Source organism: Anguilla rostrata, chromosome 14 (assembly GCF_018555375.3).
Source record: "Anguilla rostrata isolate EN2019 chromosome 14, ASM1855537v3, whole genome shotgun sequence".
Classification (NCBI taxonomy): domain Eukaryota; kingdom Metazoa; phylum Chordata; class Actinopteri; order Anguilliformes; family Anguillidae; genus Anguilla; species Anguilla rostrata.
Window position 1 is genome coordinate 18,898,045 of NC_057946.1, and position 27,444 is coordinate 18,925,488.

The following is a 27,444-nucleotide window of genomic DNA, read 5'->3' on the forward strand; positions in this document are numbered from 1 at the left end:
ATATTCTTATTATTCTTTTCAGGTTCCTTCTTGGCAGTTCCAGAAGTATAAATAGATGAAGCACTTCCCGTCAATAGAATGCAATGGGCTGAGTATTTAAAGGTGCCATGTGTAGGATTTAGTCGCATCTAGCGGTGAGGTTGCAGATTGCAATCAACTGAATACTGCTACCACAGAGTGAATGCGTAAGTGAATGTGATGTTAACAAAACTTTCGATTAGGCTGACCAATAAAACGCTATTCCAAAAGCAAAATTAGACATGTTATAGCCTACATTGTTAGAAAGCTTATGCTCTCACCTACTGAATAAATGGTTTGTCAATTAAGCTAGACTACTAAAAAGGGCGACAACGCCGTAAACAACACTTGTGGTATTACGCACAGCTATTTTGGAAGGTACCCAGGAATCACAAATGCACGTATATTTCACAAACGGATTGTCCAAGATGCTAAAGGCCCTTTCTAGAGCCGTTGGTCCGTTCTGGGCTACTGTAGAAACATGGCCGTGCAACATGGTGGCCTCCGTGGAAAAGGACCTGCTCCCTATGTAGATGTAATGTGAAGGGCTCATTCTAAGGTAACGAAAACACAATGATTCTTATTTTCATGTGATTCTATACTAATTAAAACATACTTATGAATATTATATCCAAGTCCGTTCCGCTAGATGCCACTAAATTCTACACACTGCACCTTTAAAATATGAAGCATCAAGGCGTAAAACTGGGTAATCTCAGAGGATGTGTTACCCCACATCCTGTTCACAAATTACATTTATTTTGATCTTTTGCCATTTCCTTTCTGACCTACTAAACAGAATGAAGGTGCAGTGAGTAGAAATGAAATTCAAAATATTTTTAACAGTTCATACAAATATGCTAGCATTTGCACTTCAGACAAATAACAAAGTTGTCACCAACTCGATTCCATACAGTTTCCACCCATTCACTCTGATCCACCTACACAGCACTCACTGCACGGAACTATATGCGTTAGGGTTGCAAAACAAGTCGGTCCACCACCACAAACACGATTATACAATGTGTACACACACGCACACACACATACACACACACTTTGCAGAGCAGAGAGCTTTTGGGCTGTGCTGAATATGAGTTGAATAATATATTAGCAGAACACAATATTAATCATTCAATTTTTATTCTGTCTCAGACACCTCTGTAAATAGCTTTCCTGTGAAAGAATTTTCTAACTCAAGTTCTTGGTTCCTTGAAAACACTAACGGGGGTTTCCAGTTAATGAGTAGGCCTACATGAATGCTTCGCCATCTAGTGGTTATTAGGCTCATTTCTAAAATTATCTTTCAGTTTGATCATATTACCCACGGAATCTACAGACTGGATTTATTTCAAGGAATATATGTGTTGTCAAGTCTTAGTCTATGACAAATTCTGAGTTTCCATGACAGGTGTGAATTTAAATGATGTAGCAACACATGTAAACGTGTTGCAAAAACCTCCATATTGTACTTACTCATCTATTCATATCCATTATTTTCATTATTAAATCATCCTTTATGAATGTAGTTTTATATGTTGTTTTCTTGTCTGTTACAGTTCTGTTTCTGTCTATTTTTGTTTTGTGCTGTTTTGTGTGCACTGTAGGGAGGGTAGCTGCAGCATGTGCTTTAGCAAAAGGGGATCCAAATAAACCCATAAATTATTCTGATTCAAATACATCTGAGAGATCATGTATGGTAATACAGTGATGTTCAATTTAGTTTTAAGTTTCCCTATTAATTCCCACCTTTGTGTGAGGAATGCTTTTTCTTAAAGGGATTCCAGGGAATGTTCAGGTAGACATTATAGGCCATCACGTGAAAAAAAGAAAAGCGGAGCCATGCCATCCGCATGCAGAAAGATAAATATAGTATGTTCAATGCACATCCCAAATTTAATATAATTACTAAGCAGAAATCTTTGCATTTATTTACATGTCATTTAAAAACAAAATTCTGGCTTATGAAATAATACTCTGTAGTACCAAGGTTTTTCCACAGACGTTAACCACAAATGTAATCAGGTGCACTGAGAGTACACTGAACAAAATATTTACACCTTAATGCAAAATTAAAGGCTAAGTCTTTCAAAGGCTAATTCATTAAGCTTTGTTGGTTGTCTTAATTTGTCTTGCACCAGTGGGTAGTACTTCAGCCCTTTTAAAACCTATCTGTGACCAGACACCAGGACCCCCTGTAGTGTTGTTTAAATGCCATTCCCCTCAGTGTTGGCAAATGCCGGGAACTCTCAGGGGATTCTCCTTTTCACAACTCCTGTTGAGTGTGCCCAGCTTCCTCAACTGAGTGAAGGGAGGGATTATCAACACAGCAACAGTCCTGACATTAGATTTCGCCTCTCTGTGTGCTGAGTTTGCACAATTCTGTTCAAAGCGACACCATACTGCATGGTAAGGCATGGACACATTACAACTGAAGCAGAACAGAAAACTAGAACTGTTTCTTTTTGTGTTCTGTGTTCTTTAGTGAGGTACCAAAGAATTGTGTGAACCAGGGCTATTGCCTCTGCTAAAGTAGCTCAGCCATTTCATTCAGTGGAGGGTTCACTATCTCAGGCCGAGACATAATAAACACAAGCATATTTGATCATGGGATGGTGGCATTCTTCAGCTTTCTAATTATAGTTGCAGTGGAACTACCCATGGGTGCTTCTGCCTCTAGGCAACATGCATGCTTGTTGATACAGCTCACTGCTGCAGATTGTGACAAAGGGATATCAGTGTGTGCATTTTCCAGTCTTCTATGTCATGCCTCTTGTGGTTGCTTTGAGACCTTTCCAGACCCCATTAACCTGGGATTTTTTTTCTCAGAGAAACGGGACATTTCCTATTTAAACGTCTTTAAGTCATTTAAATGGACTCAGTCATGGACTGCGTAAGATGGGAAACTCTATTGGGGAGTGCAAGAAGCAGTGTTAATTCCAATGTGTGATGCAATGACAGATTATGACACGATCAATAATGGTGGCTAATTAATTGGGATGTACACAAAATTGAAGTGGAGCATTCTAAACACATGTTGTGCCTGGTCTTAAAATTGTCATAAATGTATGGCTTCTTAGGCAAACAAACAAAAAAACATTTCAAACTTAGCATATTGCATACCCTGCACATGCTCATTAACTCAAAAAGCTAATTTTGCAACTTTTTTGTGATAGAGGCTATTCTGTATACACTTTGATTGATTGATTGATTGATTGATTGATTAATTTTGTTTATTTACTGATGTATTAACTAATTGATAGATTAAGCATTGGTGACTGATACCTATAGAAAACAGCATAGTAAGTGGGAACACATTTACACCTCACAAGTCCAGAATCACAATTCCAAGGAAGGTTGAACTTTGGTGTTATGTGGACATACAGGGGTGACATAGCTCAAGAGGTAAGAGCGATTGTCTGGCAGTTGGAGGGTTGCCGGTTCAAACCCCGCCCTGGGCATGTCGAAGTGTCCTTGAGCTAGACACCTAACCCCTAACTGCTCTGGCGAATGAGAGGCATTAATTGTAAAGCGCTTTGGATAAAAGCGCTATATAAATGCAGTCCATTTACCATCCATTTACCATACAGTATTTTTCTCATATCACACTTAAGTTGACTGTGGACTTCTAGTTCTCATATCACACTTAAGTTGGTGTGTGTATCATACGCATTGGTTGTTGACAGCATTAGCAGTTGGAAGGGCAAACATTATGCATATCTGTTAGAGTACACGCTAGTGTGGAAGCCATTCATTTTTACATATCGATATCCATACATTAATCAATGCAGACTATCTCGTGCTTCAGAGAGGTGTTACATATTTCAGGTGCCAACCTGTCAGAAAAAATTGTTTCCTATGAGATAATATCAAGAGGCTAAATGGGAAATGTGTCAATCAGGGTAGTGATCAATCAGACAACATATCATTGCAATAGTCATTACATTATATTACATTACAGGCATTTAGCAGACGCTCTTATCCAGAGCGACGTACAACAAGTGCATTAGTTCAAGGTGCAGAGGTGCAAAAGAAACACACCAGAGTGAAGAACATTAAGAACCACTGACTGTAATGTGCTGTCATTTGTAAGCTGGTGCAGGCAGCATGCCAAACCAAAGCATACTGTGTTGTGTCACATATGTGCCATGCAAGAAATTCCAGGTCCAGTCAGCATGGATTTTCTATTGCACCTCTTTGCTATTTGAACTTTCACAGCTTATCTTGACTCTCAATCACTAACAGTCCTGAACCAATGTACCCAGTCCAAAATTGCTTCTGCTAAGCAATCATGTTGTGAACAGAGAATGTAAAAATAATGGATGTGAAAAATAATTGTTGTTTGTTAAAGAAAGGCAAAACACCACAGAGAAACATAAGGAATTAAACTATTTTAAACTATATTTGTCAAGCATTTTCAAACCTGAAAATGTCCATGGCCAGAACAGTGGTTTTGTGTATCTGAAGTAACAATAAATGTTTTGGCTTTCCCTGTTCAAGTATTAAGTTATTAAGTTAGCGATGACTAAAGCCTGTGCAATATGCTATGTATGCAAATTCTATAACAGAAATACTGTATATGAACTTTAAATAATTTAATGTAAATAATGGGTTTATTTTATAATTTAAGTAACTGAAGCTGTACTATACAGTTTTATTAAGTTATATTATGCATGGCAGTGGAGTAAATAATCAGTTAAAGCTAAGAGTATCTATTTGATATCTTATGTCGCCAAATATTTTTTGTAGCAACATCAACAGCAATGCACCTTTTCTACTTCACTCCACTTAGCGGTATGTATTATATTAACTTCAGTTGAGCTGAAAGAGTCACAGTTTCTCTCTTTATAGCTTGTCACAAGTTCCCAACAACTGGCCATTTATAACCATACTTGTGAATATATATATATATATATATATATATATATATAATTCTTCACCACTGTTTTTTTATGCTGCACTAATAAAACTATCTTTATATTTTTAGAATTACGCAACTCTCATATATTTGTTTAGTTACAGATAATTATGACTATATTCCTGCCAATATCATGAATATTGGCCAGTGAATAAATAACTATATTAATGAAACTGATGACATATCCAAAAGCCACCATTTTTTAGGAATGATTTTAAAAAATAAGCACGTCCATATGCTTTCTTCAGCATCTTCTTCTAGAGGTGGTATGGCAGCTAGCAGTAATACAGCATTAGGACATGAAACTGAGAACAGATTACTGTGACATCAGCAGAGAGGAATTCACTGGAGGAGACAAAGTCTACTTCCTGTAATGAGAAGAAATAAGTTATTGACCATAACATACAAAGTCAGTATAGGCAGGTATGGTTTTAGGAGTAAAGACAATTCCTAACCTCATTTGGACCACTCCCATTAACAGACGTCTTGCACCTTACTATAATCACTTTTTATATCACTTATGACATGAGCATTAATGTATTAAGTTATTAGAGGCAATTTTCAGGGTAATGTTTATCATGCAATGGTATGTAGTAATTGAATTTAAAAATGCCTTTCCAAAATGTACTAGTAAAAGATGTTACTGGAAGAAATTGATTTTACAAAGTGGGTTTATAGAATCCCTCATAACCTTTATAGTAGCCTGTCTCTAGTTTTATTGCCCATTGTTTTGACCGAATAATAAAAAGAAAAACCTTCGTGAAAATATATCCTAGCTTATTTTCAAATGGCAAGTTTAATTGTAAATGGCTTGGTAAATAATAAAGTAACCCTAGTTAAAGAACTGTGATCGTGTGACAGTTGTGCAACTAAATTTGTGTTACATTACGATTTATTTGTGCCCAAAACTATGAAAAGTAACCTTTAAATTGTATTGTGTTCCAAAGCCTTGTTAGGAGTTTCTTGTGGGAAGAAGATTAACGCCACAATTAAATTATTAATAGTAAGACAACAATGGAGCAAAATATAGTGTAATTCTCTTTTCAAAAATGTATAATAATATTCCATCAGATGGCGCCAGCAAAACAGAATTTTGCTGCGTGCAAGAAAATGACGTAGAGTCTCAACTTCCTGTTCGACGCGAAGTTCACAGGGGGCGGAGAGGCCCCTTCAGGGAGAGCGAATCAGATTGAAGTTAAATAGAAAGACTAAAGATGGCGACGACTAGAGGAACACAACAAAATATTCAATCCAGCGTTAGCCACATCAACACGGAATGCAGCTTCAGAAATGTTAAGTCAGTTGGCTATGGCATTCGGGATAATTGTGACACCAAAGTCTGATGCTGCGCTGAGCTGAGAAACTTGTGGTGTTGTGTTCGAACAATTTTATCAGAAAAGCTTCGGCTTCATGTGGCTCTTTTGCTAGCTCTCCAGCTAGCTAGCTGACACTGTTTTGGTACGGGTGTTGGACTGGAGGACTCAAAGGGAGTGCAGACTGTTAATGTATCCGTGGGACGGATTCACTTATGTATCCCGAGATTATAGGAATTTAACTGCTTGGCTACTCTACGTTATTGTTGGCTAGAATTAGGATTTATTCGTCATGTATTTTTTAACCGGCTGGCCCCGGAGGCTACTTTGCCCCCTTAGAAGTGAAGAGGAACCGTTTCACATTCAGCCAAGCTCCCAAAGATTTTACTTCGCTGTGTTGTCAGAGACTCAGCTCAGCATCTGGTTCAGTCGGGTAAGTGTGAGATACAAATATATATTTTTTAGAAGCACGCGTGAGCATTAGCCCTAGCTGGCGATAACACTTGGTTGTGCGATTGATTGCCGCGTCACTGAGTTTAAACTTCATGCTAGCTAGCTAATGTCTTGCTAGCTTCCTTGGCTAACTTGCCAGCTTGGCAACGTAGCGTGGAAAGATCTCTTGCAGTTTCACTCACTTTCAAAGCAAACTAGTTGTACATGCAAGATGTCAACCATTGCTGTGGTAATATATCGAATTCAATGACCCAACAACGCTGCCAGTAAACTAAACGGGCAACGTTATTGTTGGATGTGCCGATCTTACGTGGAGCTAGTTAACATTAGCTTGCTGCTTTGTCAGACCATTATGCACGATCAGCAGTCGAGGTAGGCAGCAAGCTAGCTAACAAATATACCTAAGCTACCTAAAGTAAATATTGGCTAATTACTTACTTTGCTCTAGCTATCTGTCTAGCATGCACGCATCAGCTATCGGTATGTCTGAAACTAGCAAGCATTGCAGCTACTATATGCGTATGTCTACCAAACCAAACTTATTAATAGCCGATGAAATGCTAGCTTTTTACACGCGTGCAATGTAGGTTGAATAAAACAATCGTTGGCAACAGTTGGAAAATTGTTATAAATGTTTGGAATAAACAATGGCATTTGGGTTTTTATTCGTCATGCGATCGCTCTGTTGAGCGTGGGATATGCATAGAATTAGAAAGGGTCACGTTAAGTTAATTCATGGTGATTTTCTTTCCTTGAAAGTGCAAATTTAGATAACCGAATACGTTGTTAAGCAGTCGTTCTAAAACATGTATTGTTCTTTCTTGTAATATACCCCTTTCGACTTTCGCAGTCATAAACGGGACATTCTCTAGGATGCTAACTTGTGTGTGGCTACCACCCAGTAAAGGAAAGGTCAGCTCTGTCTGGTGGACCTTAAGTCTGTTTTTAGTTCTTCATGACTGAAACTAGATACAATGTTAAAATGTAAATATGAATTATTAATTATTGCCCATTTGGTAGTCAGGGTCCACGGGGTTAGGTCTGTAATTTCTCAATTTTTTCCACAGATTTCACAAACCTTTTTATAGGAATTAACCCAAATGAGTAAACCTTACAATAAGTCATTGAGGAGGTTACTGTTAACACCTTGGTTAAAACCTTAGCTCTATTAATCAAAGTAAATTTGCTGTTTAAGCCACGATTTTCTCCCGATCTTCAAGATTTGCAACCACAGAGGTGCAGAACTTCTGTATCCTTTGTGAATTCACTGACAATAAGACGTGGCCCCTCCATTTTCAAGAAGTACAGTTGCTTAAAGATGACCAAATACAAGTAAACGGATGTGCTTCTGTTTTTTTAAACATGTCCTCCAACATTTACATTTCTCCTTATGGTCCTCACCTTTTCCAGAAACATATTCTGGTGTAGTTCTGTCTGTAGAATGTTGGGTTATAGAACCAATCACACCAGTCTAACGCTATGAAGGACAAATCTTGTTCAAAGGATGCATGAAATAGCTGTACAACAATGACTCCTCAACACATTTTTGATTGGTAGTGAGTTAGAGAAGCAGTGCACTGAATCAACAGCCACAACACCACTATTGAGACTCAAGGCAAGCCGTCTTCACCTCCTTAGCTGAGCTCAGTGAAGTGATGGAAGGAAGCAATCTTTAACCCTCTGTGACTGTGATTTCAGTCTCTTCTCTTTGAAAAGGTCTGTGTACAGTGATGTTCATGTACAATTATATTCCTGGTAGTGGAAGCAGATCTCGGCGAATGATGTCTAAGTGGATTGAATGGGCACTGTACCACTGTGATGTTTGCAACAGCCTGTTTGACCTGACAGCATGTTCTTAGTCTCAATAAGAAATGCCCTGTTGGCTATTTAGTTCGCCTCTAAACATTAAAGGGCAATTCCACAGTAACTAACCTTAAAAAAGCAGGATATTTACACGGTAAAGTCCAATACAGCTACAAAATAGAGACAGGTTGGCTTAGCCTATTTCTTTCACATGGTTATAAAAGCATTTATCGGTCTCTTTTTTCCACTGTATTGGACTTCAGCATGCAAATATCCTGCAGTTGTAATGGCAGTTACTGTGTACTTGCCTTAAATAATGCATGAAAGATGTAAGATTGACATAACTTTAAATGTTATGATGTTCTAAGGTTACAGTCCTAAAATGAAGACTGCCTGTGAGCTCTGCATTCCTAAAGTCCATCTGACAATCTTGTGAAATGTATTTATTACACCAATTTCCACTGTCACAATGCTTTGACATTGTTTTAATGACTAGACTGCATAAATAGTGAGGCTAAATTGTATTTTAGCTGGTCATACCCTTCCGTACTCCCATTCTTTTTCTATCTGCCTTGAAAGTTTGTGAGTACCCGGAAATCTGTTATTGAATCTCCTCTCCTCCCATCTGCCAACAGAATTTGTGTGTAAAGTCTGTGATTTCACAACCTCACAAACTTTCCTATTTGAGCTCCTTTTTGGAATGGTGCCTCAGTCAGCTACAGTGGATGCTACCCTGTTTATGTTGTGACATTACGGTGGCACAGGCTTAAGTGGTTGCACAACCTTCCTTGTCCTGTCAGATAGTGTTGACCGATGTTTTCAGAGGTTATTTTTAGAAATGAAGCTTCTTGAAATGGGGTTTTCAAACGCATGCGATGGTGGACTAATACCTGTAACTTGTAATGTTTGCAAAGCCAAAGTTTACATATTTAAAAAAAATTCTGAATAGTGGCGACGGTGACATTGTGTTTTCACACCAGGATTGCTCAGCTCACAGCCTCACACAAATCTGGGGAACTTCTGTTGGTTGTTCTGCATGCCAGGGCTACTGAAAGCATTGCAATTCTTGTAGAAGGGAGGAATCGCCAAGCCCCAAAACAGATGAAACCAAGCAACCGCGCAGAAGAAAAGAGGTTTGCACAGTGGCACTGTAGCAGACCCTATTGACAGAAATTGAATTCCATTTTTAAAAACCCTGCTGAAATTGCATGTTGGCAGGGAGGGCACGTGAAGTGTTCTCTCCCCTGAACAAGGCCTTTTCCCCTACAGAAAATGTCCTCTCTCGCCCTCCCAGGGAAAAGCTAGCCTGTCATAATATACCGAACAATTTATGAACAGGCTGTGAATATGTGCAATGAGCATATCCTCATTGCGTTGTACCACACATGTAATGTATGCGCATGAACATAAATGAAACTGTTAAAACAAATATATTTCTTTCAGTTTCAGTTGCAAGTTGGTTGTGCATAGCTTCGGAAATAACCTACTTTACTTCTTGCCATTTCAGTATGCACCATTATTTTATGCATGAATTGAAGTTTCATAGGATGTTGAATTGTGTAGATAAAATATATTTTGTTCATTTTGCATAAAGATAGTGATACTGATTCATGAGATATGTCATTGCTGCCTACTTGCAGACTCTTGTAGTGTGGACAGGATGTGCTGGAGGCACATATTTCTTTTGTATTTTATTTCTTTGGATTCACAGTTCTGTGGTTTCTCCTGTGAGACAGTGTCAGATATCATGACTTAGAGGTTTCGTTTTCAGGACAGTTTCCGTTTAGTTTTGGGTGCACATAAAGACTCATGTAGCTTGCAAATTTGGACAGCTTCAGAATTCCGAAACCCAGGATAGACGCGCATTAGCCTCAGAAACACGCTTCCGTCTGTATGGTGGGTGTTGTGTGGCATGTCGCCACTGCTGAGACTGGTAATAAAGCAGGTGTCCCCTTTCTCACTCTCCACCTGCAGACAGTACGTGTGAGTGCTTAATTACAGCACCAGTGAGCCTCCAGTCCTGCCCCCCCCCAGGTCTATTTTAAGGTCACAGTACGCAGCTACCGGTGTGAGAGGGCCACTCTGCTTACAGGATTGATCCGTGTGCATTTTGAGCCAGGGAGTCACTCAGTGGTTGGTTGGGTTTATGACTCCATCTTTAAATAAAATGTTGCCTATTTTTGTGTCAGTCTCCAGGGTTCTACGCCCAAAATCAGGTATTTCCTCATGCTGTATATTGTGCATATAAGTGAGGGGTTTGCAACCCTGGGCCTGGGGAGCCACATGCTCTGTTCAGTTCAGACCCCAAGTAACCAGGTAAAATGAGCTGACTGTGTAATCAACTGCTCTAATTTATTAATTAAGGGCTGAGTAACATCACAAACCTGTGGAGCTTGTGGCTCTCCAGGACCAGGGTTGCAGACCCCTGATATAAGTGCTTCTGTAAAGGACTTTGTTTATTCATCTCACATTTGTTCTGTTGAGGTAAAGTGGGACTTGGACTTGCTGCTGGGTCCATCTTTCGGGGCTATAGGACACACTTAATTCACCATTTAGAGCCTGCCTCCTCCCTCCTGGCTTGTTTGCCACCTGCTGACACAGGCAGCCTTTGAGCCGTGGCCTGTAATCCCAGCTCTCCTGTAGTCCCTCAGACCTGGTGCTCTCCGTAATCTGTGCTCGACTGTGGCTTAGTGATGTAGTCATCTTGTCACTTTGCCTTTGCACAGGCTAAGTGAAGGAGTACGGAGCAAGGCTTTTCAGTTGCACTTTTTAAATTCATGTGGAATTATTTTTATCCAGCATATTAAAAAAATAGACTTCTGCTATTTGCGAATGTCAAAAAAAGTTAAATCCAACCAGTGTTTATTCAAAATGAGCTTGATAGCTTTTGAGGGGTTGGAGGACAAACAATGAATGAATTTTCATGTTAATCAGTAAAAATATATGTCTTAATGCGTTAAAACATACTGGTAGAGAAGCTGTGGATGAATTGCAGGATGAATTGTTTCCTTGGTCCTAAATCTTAAACCATAAATTGTATACTATGAGGTCATTGCACTGATGACTGTTTCCAAATTCAGCCTCAGACTGTTTGGATGCTACATCTTGATACAATTTCAGAAATTCATCCAGGGAATAAGACGTTGTGTAACATATTTTTGTCAAGTTTACCTTTGTTGATTATTTTTCTTTTAAATGAATCCCTCTGTATTTTATTTGTGCGATCACACTCGACACACACATTGTCAAAAGCACTTTTCCTGTATAAGGGCATGGGCCCATAGACGCATTTGTCTACACTGCATGCTTAACAAGTACACTGCACTACCTTTAAAATGGTGTTCTTCTAATCTGTATCAATAACACCAGTACATGTTTATCAGTATTTTGCTGTTGAGCCAATGATTATAGAAGTTTTAAACTCCAAGCAGTCTAGCTTGCATACATTTTCTACCGTCTTAACGATGGATTACCAAAATATGTAGCATCTAGTTTATATAATCCACCAGTATTGTGGGTTAAGAATTCTGGACACATAAAAACCAAAAGTGCAGTGGGTCATTAAAGTGATTGTAAAGTGTGTAACACAAGAGCATGTTGCTTGTAAGTGTGTTTTGTTGCTGGTCCTGGTTAACTCACTGTGTCATCAGCTTCATTAAGGTTCTTACAGGCTAATCAGTTGCCTGTAAGAGTTTTTGTTTCATGAGCACAAAAAAACATGGAAATTGAAATGTAATAGGATGCAAGTCCCCCCTATTTCATCTGTTTTGCTGAACCATGCATGGGGACATGTCCGTTTTATTTATCCTAAAAAGAAAACAGTGTCCCGTCTAAAGGGCAAGGAGAAGTTCGATTTATTCCCTTTTTAAAATCCCATTTGTGCAAATAAACAGTGCCTCATCTCTAACTAGATAAGTTAGGTGGACAGTGTAATCAAAACAGACGTCTCTGGTCGCCAGGAGTGACGGTGTTCTTGCTGGGGTTTGTTTTCCCTGGCTGTGTATGCGATGATTATCGCGTGTATTTCATGTGCCGTTGGTCAGCGGTTGCGATGGTCCCGGTTTTACACATTCTAATGTTGTGTGAAAAAATGACACAGCTGGCTAATTCTCTGCATTGTCCATTCCAGTGCTGACTGCAGCTACACAGTAGCACAGGGACACCATTGTGGATGTGGAGTAATTGTACTTCCATTTGGGAGTTGCAACCTGTGATGATAAGAAAACAGTCTTTGTGTAAATTGCTATTTACCGTGAACGTGTTTACTTGTTTCTGTGCCATGCTGCACTCTGTCATTCCCGCTGGAGCTGGGCAGTATGACAGTAACAGAAAGATAACTCGGTTGGGTTGCCATGATATTAATTTTTACTCAATCGGGGATGTTGCAGTAGAAGACGTCTGAGTTTTTAGTTATGTTATTTAAAAACCTGTGTCTTCTTTCCTCTCTAGTCCCCTGGGGAATATGCATGTTCCTCAGAGAACTAAAAAGAAAAAGAGTGTAGGTCTCTGTGCATGTATGGCAGATTGCTTTGTAACTTAGACCTAGAGACAAAAAACACTGCCCATGCCTGTCAGTTCTATTTGTGTGAGTGACCTTTGTCTTTTGAAAACCATAAAGAGAATTGTCAATTTTCGTTTGGGCGGTCATCTTGGTGGAAGTATTGAAAACTGTGTAATTTGCGTCTTGTCTTTGTGAACTCTGCTTCAGTTTTAAAGTCCTCATGCACTGCAGTACCACCATGGCTACTCACAGGAAGTTGTGGTCAGTTAAAGGAGTTTAATGAAACCACATCAGAAATCCTGTAGTGATGTCATCCACAGGTCTGTCTGCGTTAATGTAACGCTGTAGCCAAGATTAAAAAAAAAAAAAAACACATTCTCAAGTCTTGCCCCCCCCTAAAGAAAAGGTAGCTGTCTGCCCTGGAAATGTGCAGAAAGAACTTTCTTTACATGTGTGTGCGGATGATTGCGTGATGTCTGGACTCTTATCTCTGCAGCATTCTTTTGAACATGTCTTTTTTATGTCTTGAGCTTCTTGGCTTCTGGTTTCCTTGTTCTGTGTGATGGGGACCTTGGGCTGCATCCTGTTATTTGATCTCTCTTTTCCAGTTTCTCCCTGTAGTTCGCTTTTTATTAACAGTTTGACATGGAATACAACTGGGCCCATTGCCAGATTGAATAAGAAATATGAATTATATCTTGCCCATGATAGGATTTTCATAAATCTGTGTGCAGAAGCCACACTTGTAAAACCATACTGAACCTGGAATCTCCTATGTAAAATGATTCTGTTTTCTGTGCAAATTCCAAACAAGAATCAATTTGTTGCTTATCTAGTCTGAAAGTAAGGAACGATCACCAACGGAGGCTCATTGCTAGTTTATTACCTACAGAAGTCCGAGGGTAATGCTGACATTAGTGAGAAATGAGGGGAAAAGGACTGGGATTTCAGAGAAGAGAGGGATTTGTAAGCATCTGATGGTGATAAACTATTGGCTTGATAGATTTTTTTTAAAGGACAGTGGACAATCATCCCTTCTTTTCCCTACTTTATTTGGACAGGGGAAAGAAGAGCAGTTTACAGAAAGAGATGGGATTCCAGTTACAGAAAGTACCCTGGCAGGGGGGTGAATGCGCAGAGAGTTGGCTGTCCTGTGGACTGCACCACACACCCTCCTCCAGTATTTGCTAAGCCACCTTCTGGGTTTTTGTTTCCCTCATTGTTTTTTATTTTTACCACCGGAAAATTCTTTTGGGATTGCTCCGATTTAGCCTGTAATTAGAAATGAGTCTTGAAAATGCAAAAACTGCTTGTATTTGGAGTATTGGCTTATTACCCCTGTCTCTAGCTACTGTGGCTCAGCTTTTTCCTAGCCAGAGCTAATATTATGACAGTTCTGTGGACTGTAGTATTCTGCCTTCAGTTAAAGAACAGTGTAGTCAGGATCACTTGTTCTATGCTGACACACATGCCTAACTATGTTAACCTAATTCTGTGAGGTAGTACAGTGTCTCCGGATGTTTCTGTTTTAAGACCCTGGACTCACTGTCTGCATACATTAGTGTTGTAGGTGTTTAAAGTGACCTACATATGACATTCATTTGCACAGGTTTCTGCTCCCTGGAGCATATCCGTTTATATATTCCGCTTGAGGGCATGACGGCAGCTGTTGTCCCCGCTTGCATCCCTAGAGCAATGCCCACTCACTTCACCCACATTGCTGCCATGGCAAGGTTGAGAGGTTGGTCAGTTGGTCGCATGTGAAATCAAACACTCTGTGGGTAAATAAAGTCTACCTTTTTACCTTGCATGCTGGATAGCACGGAACAGTGTCTTTACAGAGGAATTCCCCTTCAGGAAAGTGTATTGTCATTGGGATTCGGGGTGGGACATTTTATGAGTGTCATGAGTGAATGTAATGAATGAATTCATGATATTTTAGTTGTTTTCCGTCAATTTTAATAGGCAAAATCACATGTTTAATGTACTCTAGGGCTTGACCTAAGCTTTACAATTCACATTAGGGTTAGGCTAGCGTTACAGTTGTGGAGCCTGGAAAGTGTTAGGACAAGGGTTTGGATTATCAATAATTTTTCACAAGTGCGATGTAACCCTGGTTAACCGCTGATTGTGATTGACTAATTAACACTGTGTCAGGACCCCCCCCCCTCCCCCATTCAAGGCTTACGGGGGGATACCATAGAGGTTTTCCTTTCACTTATGGAATAAATTAGATTAAAGTTTCATTTGCCCTGATGCAAGCTGGTGTTATGCTCATTTTTCACTGTGGCTTATATACTTCTCACCAGACAAGTAGCTGTAGATTGCATGTTTATAAAACATAGTTAAGGGTTACCAACCGTTTAAGAAGCTTTTAAACCCCGCGATTTTAAACCCCCTGCATAAAAGCATTATCATTAGAACGGAAGGAACCCAGCAGTCTGTGTTTGATTAATACACTGTGAACAAATGGGTTTTGCTAATACTAACACCAGTAGCTTGCTCTGCTGTAAGTGTGCATTTCATTTAAAAGCCCGTAATACATGCGAGTTCAGTGTTCTGAGTCTATCTTCCCTGAATGAATGGGGCCAGTATATATTAATTCTGCACTAAGAGGCTTTTCCTTTCTGGATAGGCAAGAGTCTGTGCATGTCCTGGGTTTACAGGGGTCATAAGGTAGAAGAGTTGGCCATGGCAGATATCAGATTTCATAAGAGAGAACCGCAGGAACTCTGAGTGAACTCCGCAGGATTCGGCGACCTCTCGTGCAGTACCTGTCTCTGTTAGTGATGACTCATAGTTCTGAGTTGTCTTGTGTGGTCGTTCCTCTGTGTGAGTTTCAGCAGTACAAGTGACTGGTGTCGGTGTAGGCTGCCTTGTCTTTTACAGACAAATGCATTGTTCCCTTGCTCCGAGCAAAGAGAAATCAGTCTCTGAGGCCAGTGTGTTGTCAGTAGTGTTCTGCTGTAAGCTGAAAGGCTGTTTTGCCTTAAGGCCCTTTTTACATCCGTGAGATAATGCAGAATGCCGGGATAAAATAGGAAAGCTAAAGTCAACTGCTGCATGCAAAATAATGTGCGAATGGATTTTTTTTTTGCCAGCTACTGCATATTGGGTAGAAGTGCTTATTTGATTAGCAGCAAGGTGTCCAAATGAGCAGTGTGAATGAGCTGAAGGTAGGGGGGCTGCATTGTGATGCTTTAATCCATCCAGGGTCCGCCGTTCACTCTTCATGGGCAGCATTAACCCTTTGGGGGAAAATACAGCTTGGTTTGCCGTTACAGTGCAGCTGGATTTCTCTCGATCAGATTCATTTTCAGTTCCAGTGTTTAATGCCTCCACACTGTGGGACTCCTTAGAGGAATTTGTGTGTGACTGGATTACATTGCGCCTCTTCACTTCATGAAGAAGCTGAGCTCAGATCCATCTGACTGTCAGTCAAAGGCAGACAGGCTCCTGACTGCAGATTGTTTTACTGTTTTGTCAAAGATTTTAAAAAACATACCATCAAAAAATCTACAACAGTTATTCTAAGTGTAGTAATATGAATTGTACGTTTAGTTGAATAAAAAAAAATGTAAGTGCTTCATTTTGTCAACCGGCAAAAATGAAATAATTGATCCTTTGAAATGTTCCAGATGGCTGGAGTGCTTTCAAGGCAGAACTGTACATGGTGTATTTTGAAGCATTTAATGAGCGAACACCCACACACGCTCACAGGCTGTGAATCTAAGGAAGTGGCGGAATATCCGTTGTTCTTTGCGCAAACATCTTGTTTCTCGATGTGTATGAATATAAGACCAGCTTAATGTATGAACACAGTTTTCGTAATAATAGCCTATATAATGTGGCTTGCTAAGAGAGGGTGCTCCATAGATGTTAGTGTCTGAGATTAAAAAGAAGACCGCACAATGGAAGTGAAAGCTGCAGCGTTTTAAAGATGTAACGAGACAGAACTGGCTCGCAGACGCAGCTGTGTGCTGGAGTGATTGAAACCAAGATGGCCACGTGTGTTCAGCCATGCAGGGCGAGGACCTGCATGGTGGCTCTGGGGAGTTTCTTTCTCTGAAATGAAATGTAGCCTGGCTGTGGGCTCACGTGCTGTCACGCAGTGCCATTTGAGTTTCGTGAATCACTTGGAAGTTTGAAGAAAGCCAGCACCTTTTTTTATGAGGCAGCACATAAATTCATCTGAAATTTGTTCGAAATCCCAAGTTCCCAAGAACTGATTATGTCAGTAACCTGGAAAGCATTTGGGAGTAGAGGCCAATTTCTCTGTTTTGTTGTGTAGGACTTCTCTCTGTGGCAACCGTGATGAAATGAAATCTTTATTTGGGTTGTGCTTATTTCTAGACACTGTTACCTGCTTTATCGACAGTGACAGCTGGTGTCAAACGAGGGTTACCCTTCATATTATTGCATCATGTTAATGTCAGGTAGCCCTGCTCAAAGCATCTCCATGATGGACTGATGATTTTACACTGTGGGGGGACAACTGAATACTGCAAGTTATCGTTTCACTTTATTAAAGCAAACACAAGCAAATCTTTCTTCAAAACTTTTCTTTCCATGCAGGTCGTGTCTGATTTTAATATAACTGCATATTCCACACAGGTGTTATGTAAGCTATGTTATGTGTAGATTAAACCCAGATGTCCCAGAAATGTAAATAAAAAAAGATAAGTATGTATATTTAAGGCCTAGGCCTACTTCCTGAGTTTGGCAGCCTAAGTTGATTTTTCATAGGCCACCTGTTGCCTAGCACCTTAACCCACGCTAAAAATGAGGTGAATCGTTGAATATTATAACATGTTTTATGCATCCTGTTGGTCATACCAGCACAGTACTGTAGCCAAAATTATGGCTGCAGCACTACAATTAAAACTGAATATAAACTGTTAAACTTGAACACTAGAGGTTTTGGCTATTATGCGATAAAAATGGTAACAGTTATATGAGATCTTTAAGATGGGGGGGGCGATATCTTGCAAATATATTTTTATCTGTGTCTCTGGCATTTATACAGAAGCAGGGGTAGACTCTACAGAGGTATGGTGCAGGCCCTGCAGAAAGACTTGTGCTGGTGTAGACTGTAGTTTGGGGCGCTCTGTACCTTCCAGAAAGCCTTGTGCTGGTGTGGACTGAAGTTTGGGGCGCTGTGTAACTTCCTGTCTCTCTCCTGCCTCTGCAGCCCAGTGTGCTGATTGTGAGCTACGTGGAGTCGGCCAAGGCAGCCGCGCAGTTTGGACCCTATCAGCAGGCCGAGTGGAAGCCAGATGACTCCATGATTGCGGTGGTGGTGAGTACAGCGCTCTCATTTCTCTTATCTGCTGTGGGGGAACGCTGTGCTCCAGGGGAGGTGGGAACAGCGTCCTGTCTCTCACGCTTTCCTGAGGAGGGAACACAGTGGCCCGGATGGGAGAGAGCGTGCCGCCATGTCTGGGTGCTTATGAGCTCAAACGTGTGTTTTCCTGATTCCATGGGGAGGTTTTCCTGTGAATGGGGAAACGCATGGAGGCACGCATGCGTCATGTGCAGTTTACCCAGTTCATGGGACCTGTTCTGTTTCACAGGGGTAGTAAAAACTTTCCTGCTGGTCAGTGAGGATAATCTAGGCCCCGGAGGAACAACACACGAGTCTTACATTCTGGAGAAATAGAGGCTTTGCCAGGTACTCAGGGCCCACAGAACATGTTCTTCTGTAGGCGGGGCCGGAGCCAGTGGGGGCGGGGCCTGAGAAAGCGGGCACTCAGGGGGATTAGGTGTTCATAAAGGCTTCTGGCTACCTCAGCATTCGGGGGCTGTGAAGAGGGCCACAAAGAATGTGCAGAATGTCAGTCGTTTATGTAAGCGTTCACTTCTGTGTGGTTGCAGAACATGACCAGCTGGTACAGCTCTTGAATAGGCCTCAGCCCGGTGCACTTGCACTGCTGTTCAGTGTCCATCCTGCAGAAGGAGCTTATTGCAGTGTGTGTACAGGGCATCTGTCCTCTTGCAGTCTTTGCACAGGAAAAACTCCTTGGCTTGTGGAGCATGCTGGAAACGGAACACCCTGAGAATAATTCTGATATTTCACACGATTTGCTCAGAAACATGTCATTTGTAACCCCCCGATCAACTGCAAATAAGTTGAGGAAATCTTATGTTAATGTCATATAAAAATTTTTTAAAAAGGAAGTTATGATCATATGAATTGTTCTACAACGTCATTTACCCCTTTTAGTGCATTGCTTTTGACTTGAGATCAAGCTTTTTTTCTGTCTGTGTCCTGACAGATGTAGTTTATTTTGCCGCTTGCTGTTATTCAGCACTACACTGTCCTTACTGTAGTGAAAGCATGAGTAGTCGCAGGACTCAGAAGGTCAGATCTCAAGAGATGTAGACGCCTGCACAATGATGAAGAACGTTTATTAAAAACTCATTTAAAAGTACAGTACTTTGTGAATTCCCTCAACCCACATTCTGTATAGAGCCTGTAAAATCAGGCAATGAAATTTCCCCGCTTCTGAGAAACTGAATAAATACAAGGGAAACACTGGTGTTTATTAATGTGTGTTTTTTGTGCAGACTAATAAAAACCGTTGTAAAGGGAGGTGGAGTGCACGGAATACTGAAAATGTGTGTTGTGCTCTCCATTAAGAGAAAATGAGAAAAGAGAATGAGCAAAGATATCAAATACAAAGGTTACTGTCTCTGAATAACGTGAACAGGCTGTTTTCATGCAGTGTTTTCCAAAAAAATTAATTACATTAGTGGATCTGGGCTTATTCCTGAAAATATGCACTGCTACGTGACCTTCACCATTACTGTAGCCAGTGCAGCACCAAACAGAAATAACAATATGTAGATAAGTATACATTTCAGTTGGAGGAAATGAAATGTGTGTGCACAAATTAGATCGGGTCAGCTTGTAATGTGTTCTTCTGGCTGTAATTCCTGTATGCACTGACAGGAAATGCAGGATACTCAGCAGCTGGCTCCACAGATTTCACACCTTCTCACTTTGCACTGTAAATCTAACCCTAGACATTGTAAAATTGGAGCAAAGTGCCTGCCCTTGTAAGACTGTGGTACTTGTTCTAATTAGTCTCCATGACATGAAAAATGTAACTTAAACATTTTCATAAACAAAAATGCAAAGCCATATCCTGTAATAACTTTGGTTCTGTACTTGAGAGTTCCAGAGGTATTGTATTACTGATGGAATAGGCTGTTTCTTTTGCTGCTTTATGTGAATCGAGGTGCACCTCTGAATTGCATATTACTGCATATTTCTCTGCTTGGACTTCCTGTTTTTATCACCTCATTTAACTACCTCTGACTGTAACCTGTCCATCCCATTTTATTATTTGCTTTTTAGATCCCTCATAACATTTCTGCTACCATTCATTCTGTCTCAACTATTACACAGGGCCGGCCCGTGGAGGAATGGCTCCCCCTTTATAGCCAGGTTCCTCCTGTGATTTCTTCTCTTTGGGGAGAATTTTATCACCACCATTTTAGTGTTTTCTTCCCACTGGGGAGTTTTTAGTTCAGTAGCTTGCTTTTTGGGGATTCAGGTCTGGTTTTTTGCCCAATTCCACTGTAAAGCATCTTTGTGACAGTATCTCTGTAAAACGAGCTATACAAATAAAGTTGAATTGAATTGAAGATGTTATCTGCTCAGCCGAGCTGCAGGCTGTTGAGTAGAACAGCATTGCCGTGTGGGATTTGAGCCCGCAGCCATCTCAAAGATACTGCAATGGAGAGCTTTGCCAGAGACAGGTACTGCAGTTTGTGTGGTACGAGTGTTTCCACTACCTGAATGTCTCTGGTGTTATGGAAGAGCCTCTCTGCCTTTGCCAGGCTAGCAGTGTAATAATGGTTAAGGAACTGTGTTTGCAACTCACAGGTTGTGGGTTCCCAGGAGGGAATGCCTTAAGGAAGGTACTTAACCTCATTTGCTTCTGTTAATATCTAGCTGTATAAATGAACTGTAAGTAAAAAGAATGTAAGCTCTATACGTCATCTGTTAAAATTCTTGAATTGTAAAATGTATTTGCTCTGTTGGTCCATTACCTCTGTGAACATATTAATCCAATGATGGAGCTGTTATTGAGTGCAACTTTCACTGAACTGGCCTTGCTTGCGGAAATTAGACTCCTGATGTCCCAGTAGCTGCTGCTTCAGTGACATGGACCTAGTTTCTGTGTGTATATAATTCAAGGCCAGTCAGGGCTGTGGTTTGGCCACAGCGTGCTATTCAGGAGCATTTATCTGGAGCAGCTTCAGACCTGAAGCTGAAATGACAGCAGGTCGGGTGGAGCTGGTGCCCAGTTCTGTGACATTTGGGAAGAGGCTATTGGCTACTCAAGTACATAACTCTGTTTATTAATGGTCAGCTGAATGAAGCAGCTTAACCACATTCACTCCCTTTGCACTTAAGTGACAGCAGTGGAATCCTGCTGTTGCTTATAGTGCCTCCATCAGATTGTGAAATTATAATCTTGTGTTGGAGGAAGAGCGGTGTGTTGGTGTTGTGCCATGAATCACAGCTTATTATGCAATAACGGTAGTGGTTTGATTTAAGTCCCTTAAGGGTGTCCGCCCAGTGGTACTTGCTAAGAAGAAGCTGATGCCTGTTGGGTACTGAAGTCTCAGTAGTGTCATCCATTGAAACTGGTCCTGGCAGAGATTACTAGTGTAGCAGTGGGCTGGACCTCCCCGTTTCAGACATTGGTAGGCTGGTGAGGTTTAATGAAGTGAACCTGCTATTGGGGGAAACTGCTGATGTGAAGACATTGAATTGTCAGGCAGATAGTGTTCCACATGGGACAGATAGAAGCCATGCCCCACAGGGAACACTAAAGCCTTGAATCCTGTATTAAGTGCAGATTTTGGTTACGTGTTTTAAGTGAGCATGTGGACAGAAAAATATTTTATCGCTGACATAGCAGTGACTCATGAGTCACCAGGTAGGATTGTAGTTGTAAGCGCAGGTGCTTTCACTGTTGATTCTTTTACTCAGTCAGATTGGTTCAGATATAGTGATTCTATTATAGGAATGTTTTAAACAAATCATCTTCTGTGAGCCTGCGTGTGTGTGCGTGCGTGCGTGCGTGCGCTAGAAAGGTCAGTGAATCTGCAGAGCTTGATCTGAATCAGGACTGGATATGAAGTCCGGTCCTTAGCTTCTTAAATTAGCTCATTTATACAAGCAACATGAAGCAGTGTGTGAGGAATGCATTCAGAACCAGTGAGACCCTCACACTGCAACTGTCAACAGACCATCTATCATCCACACACTGACTTTTTAATGGGAAAATAAACATTCCCCCCTGGCACCACTCACTATTGAGAGTGAAATCTAAATCTGGCAGACACGTCTAGGGCTTGCTTTTATGCTTTGTCATTTGGTCCCTGCATCTGTTAGGTGTTGTCATGGTTGCTTTGTGATGGCTTTTCCAGCGTGTATAACTGTGTGACTTGGCATAAAGGAGTACAAGAGTGTGGAAAGCATCCCAGGAATGGTTGGCATAGTCAAAGCTCAGGACTTTGAGTCAGATAAGGTCAGCATGCGTCTACTTCATATCTCTAAAACCGGTCCAGTCAGTACTGTGACCTCTTGCACCGTATAACTGGTGAGTCGAACTCTGCTGGAGTGAGCCACAGTGATTAGTCCTCAGCGCTGAGAGATCTGCTGTGTAACTCACCCCAGCCTCAGCAGACTCACACTCGTGTGTTGTCATGTAGGCAACTGGCACTTACTTTATTAGTGACGTTTTTATCTGATGAGGGAGCCATGTCTGTGCTCTCTGGAGAACTTTAAATGGATAGGCCATGGTGAAATCACAATGCAATGCTTTTTAAAGCATTTTTCCGACCAGCCCCACAAGAAATGGAAGGTACGGACACACACGGAAGACTGAAAGTTGCCAAACATCCTTCGGTCCACCAGTCCCATTTGTTTTTTGTGTCTTCCTGCAATGCTATGCTAAAATATTTTTTAATATGCCTTGTATCTGGGTGGCCCTGAGGTACATAGCCTAATTACAATGCCTTGCTAGCTGGGAACTGAAGCGTTGTCTTTCTTGAAGCACCCTGAGTGTGACAGGATCAGGCTCCAAACCTGGTTCTGATGGACAGGGCAGCTTTAGGCCATATGTTTCTGACCCTGGAACTCATCTCCTGGCTTTTCCTCCAAACAGCTGTGATAGGTGTCAGCACCAGGAGGTATCGAAAACAGGCAGAACGACTCTGTGAATACCGGAGCTTTTTCCTTTAGGACCACAACAGCATTCACATGCAGTTGATCTGTCCTACTGTAGCTGCTGTGTTTCACGGGTCATTAAAATGTGAGTTTGAAACTAACTGTGAAATATTTAGTATGTGTGCTTGTTAGACGAAGCAATCCTCAATTATTTACCCCGTTCGTCCAGGTATCTCTGTCTGTCTGTTTTTTGGACATAATTTTGAGGGTGCTGTGATGCATTATGCTTTTTCAACAAGCTGTATTTTCTTGTTGCCTTTCTTTTGTATTTTGAGAAGTGTGCAAGAAAAATAATCTCAGCAGAGATTTTTTCGTAGGCGTGATGTGGTTTCTTTGGTTAACTGTTAATGTGTTTTTCATACTGAATACAAATCTGACCTTTTATGTGAAGTTGGATAATTATGATAAAACGGCTACATACTAATCTTTTAAGGCTCTAGTGTGTAGCCAGTCTTGCAGATTTCACAGATAAATCACCGTGCTGTGTTCTTCTGTATTTGATTAAGCCTCTGAAACATGTCATCAGTTTACCAATCTTCAGAGTCATAGTACATAAAATTCACCATTGTATACAGTAAGAAAATGAATGCCTTCACGGGGTAAACAAATTTAGCTAAATATCCTAAAAATGTTGAAACGGTTACACAAGAGCATGATTAAATGCTTGCTAAAATGGAGTGTCGCCAAGCCAGCCGATTCTTTGGACAACCAAAGGGTTTTTTAAAATTACCACAGCGAAAAAATACATTCACACTCAAGCTAGGAATGCAGGCACTGAGACTTTACATAGTTGTAGGACATTTACATATAAATGATTTAGACCCTTTAGAAAAACAATTGGCAAAAGCTTTACTAGCATACTGCCCAAACTTAGTTGCAAAAAGGTCCTCCCCATTAATCCACAGAGCTGATCTTAAATAGGCCCACAAGTAGACACACCTGGGCACATTCCAATCAATCGGTCACCTGTAAGACACTGCACACTTAGTCCAACAGTCAGTTCATGGAAATGGTAATGAAAGCTTATTATACATACATTTTAAAATTTGAATATCTAGAGAAAACAGAAACACATGTCCTGTCTCTGCAGTGAAGGCTGCTCCTCCACATGGAGATTGAGAAGGTTGAAGGTTGGGGAAAGTTTGAGATCATTAGGGCCAGTACAGAAAACATTTCCTCCAGCGTTGACTTGGACTACTTGACCTCTGCAGCCATCGTATGCGGCCCGATTCTGCGATTACAGGTACCAGCCTCTCTCTCTCTCTCTCCCTCCCTCTGTCCCAGTGCCGTTCAGCTTTACTCAGCTAATGAGAGGCAACAGCTGTGGGGGCTGCGAGTTTCAGCTTGTCTCGGGTACAAGGTGCAGCTCGCTGGAGTGAAGATTCATCTCCCTCACCCCGACTCCAAACGGGCAGGCAAACAACATCATCATACAGCATGCTGGCTGGCTCGTCACGTCTTCCTTGATCTGTGGCTTTTTCATACTACTTTTATTTGTGGAAATGTTACGAGCTGTTTACAACTGTGTTTATAGTTGCGCTTGTCATTAGAGTACAACACTATTGTTTATGTTCACTTTATCGATACGGTGTAGCACACTGCTTGCCTAATGATACAAGATGCAGTAAAAACGCCTCCGTAATGTAACCCACGATACTGCACTATTGCCTCAACTCTGTATTTAAATCATTGGTCGCTGGCTGATGGTGCATTATTAATACCAGCTGGCTAGGTGGTGCAGTCCTAACAGTACAGTGAAAATAGTAGTTGATCAGCTTGAACAAGGTGTTTTTTTACACCTGAAGATCATTTCCCCATAATACTGCAAGCATTGATATATTGTAGTAGCATACATACCAAGCTAGCTTCATTGTTGCATCATGGCACTTATAAAGAGAACATTTGAATGGCATAGGGAACTGACAGATCAGGGGAAAATGATTTTTCTTTTGTAATGATTTTTCTTTTGTAATTACAACTGGGGTATTTTCCTCATAAGGGACAAATAATTAATCTTACTGAAGCAGTGCTCTGCCATTTGCAGTTAAGACGAGCAAGAGATAGGAAATACTTAAGAATTTCCTGATACACTACATGGCCAAAAGTATGTAGACAATATGGTGTTGGTCCACCCTTCTGGGAAGGCATTTGCATACATTCAGCTGCAAGAGCTTTATGGACCTCACTTTGTGCATGGGGGCGTTGTCATGCTGAAACAGGAAAGGGCCGTACCCAAACTGTTGCTACAAAGGTGGAAGCACATTATGCATTATGATTTCCCTTCTCTGGAACTGTGGGGCCTAGCCCAAACCATGAAAACCAGCCAGAGACCATTCCTCCTCCACCAAACTTTACAGTTGGCATTATGCATTCAGGCAGGTAGCGTTCTCCTGGCATTTACCAAACCCAGATTCATCTGTCAGACTGCCAGATAGTGAAGCGTGATTCATCACTCCAGAAAACATGTTTCCACTGCTCCAGAGTCCAATGGCGGTGTGCTTTACACTACTCCAACCGAAGCTTGGCATTGCACGAGGTGATCTTAGACTTGTGTGCAGCTGCTCGGCCTTAGAAACCCATTTTATGAAGCTCCCGACAAACAATTGTTGTGCTGACGTTGCTTCTAGAGGCCGTGTGGAACTCAGTAGTGAGTGTTGTAATCGAGGACAGACTATATTTATGAGCTGCGTGTTTCAGCACTCTGCAGTCCTGTTCTGTGAGCTTGTGTGGCCTTCCGATTCACTGCTGAGCGGTTGTTGCTCCTAGACTTTTACACTTCACAATAACAGCACTTACAGTTGACCGGGGCAGCTCTAGCAGGGCTGAAATTCGACAAACTCACTTGCTGGAAAGGTGGCATCCTATGACAGCGCCACGTTGAATGTCACTGAGCTCATTAGTACGACCCATTCTACTGCCAATGTTTGTCTATGGAGATTGCATGGCTGCATGCTTGATTTTATGCACTTGTTAGCAATGGGTGTGGCTGAAGTATCCCGAACCCACTAATTATAAGGGGTGTCCACATACTTGTGTACCTTGTGCCCCAGAACATAATTGCAAAAAAGAAGAGAGAAAATAATGTGTCACTTCTACAGCAGCACATCTGGTTGTGTACAGGTGCTTGTCCTGGTGCTTGTCCTCTCCCCACACATGATTCTGCTCCGTCTGTGTGCCTGAGCCTTGGTGCTCCGTGTCTTGCTGCCCTTGTGCCCTCCGCCTCGGGTCTCTCCCTGCTGCGCCTCTCATTGTTGGGGTTTTACAGGAAATCCGATCGCCGGAAACATCGTTTGGTACATCTCGTCGTTTCTGTTTCTGTTTGTGGGCGGCAGCCCTCCGTGTGAACCTGGTTTTTCAAACGCAGCTCTGAATGTGATTCTGAACGTTTATCTCTTATAGCTGGTAAGCCCCATTATGCAGTGATGTGCGCTGACACCCTGATGCCTGCTTTTGTACCAATGCTGAAAACTCACAAGGACTAGGATTTAAATCTAAGCTACAGTTATACTGTGCGCTCTAGATTTGAATGTCAGCCATGCGTAGGTTTATTAACGCTCTACAACCACTCTGTCTTTGTTATGTTAATGCCAGATTAATACAGGGTAAATGACATGGATTTATTTAGCCTGGCTTTTTATGCACCCTAAGCTAGTTAAACACGTAGTAAGTGGATAATGAATTTAGATGTTCCATTGAGCTCTTGTGTGTTGAGGGGCACTATTACTATTGCCTTCATACAACAATGGGAGATCTGAACAGATTTATTTGGAAGGGGACCCCTGCAAAGGCGGTAGAGCCATTGTCCATTCTGTTTGGGCCACGGCAATGAGACTGTAGATTATAACAGCAGGACCTAGGACACGCAGAAGGCCTTTCACTGTTGAGATCTGAGCTTGCCTGAAAATCATGTCACTTCCAGACCACTTCTTGTCCCAGCTGCTTTCAGCTGATGCTTGCTTTTAACATACATTTTTATCTGATGTATTACTTTCCGAACGGGTGACAATTAAAGAAGGTATTTGTATGCCCGCACTAGCTGGGTATTGCTCATGAATGGCCCCCAGTTCTCAGACCCACTGAATTTGCCTGACTGCCGCTGCGGCTTCAGGGCTCCGAGTCGCCCAGGCTTGAGCGTGGAATGTACTGCCATTTTGGGTTTGGGTGGGGAAAAAATGTTAATATTTTCTTA

General features: G+C 41.3%; 1 protein-coding gene across 3 annotated transcripts in view; it reads left to right on the top strand.

Moving 5' to 3' along the window:
- The first annotated feature begins 6,120 nt into the window (after positions 1 to 6,120).
- The window catches only part of ric1 (RIC1 homolog, RAB6A GEF complex partner 1), a 66,090-nt gene continuing 44,766 nt past the window's right edge, over positions 6,121 to 27,444 (top strand). Inside the window, exons 1-2 of one of the 3 annotated variants that reach the window (XM_064308237.1) lie at positions 6,121 to 6,682; positions 18,198 to 18,305. In XM_064308237.1, coding sequence (XP_064164307.1) covers positions 6,542 to 6,682; positions 18,198 to 18,305 — 249 coding nt within the window. In that variant the 5' untranslated portion in view covers positions 6,121 to 6,541. Of the gene's footprint in view, positions 6,683 to 18,197; positions 18,306 to 24,216; positions 24,499 to 27,444 lie in introns of those variants that run through there. The other 2 variants (XM_064308236.1, XM_064308239.1) reach the window with 2 other exon arrangements.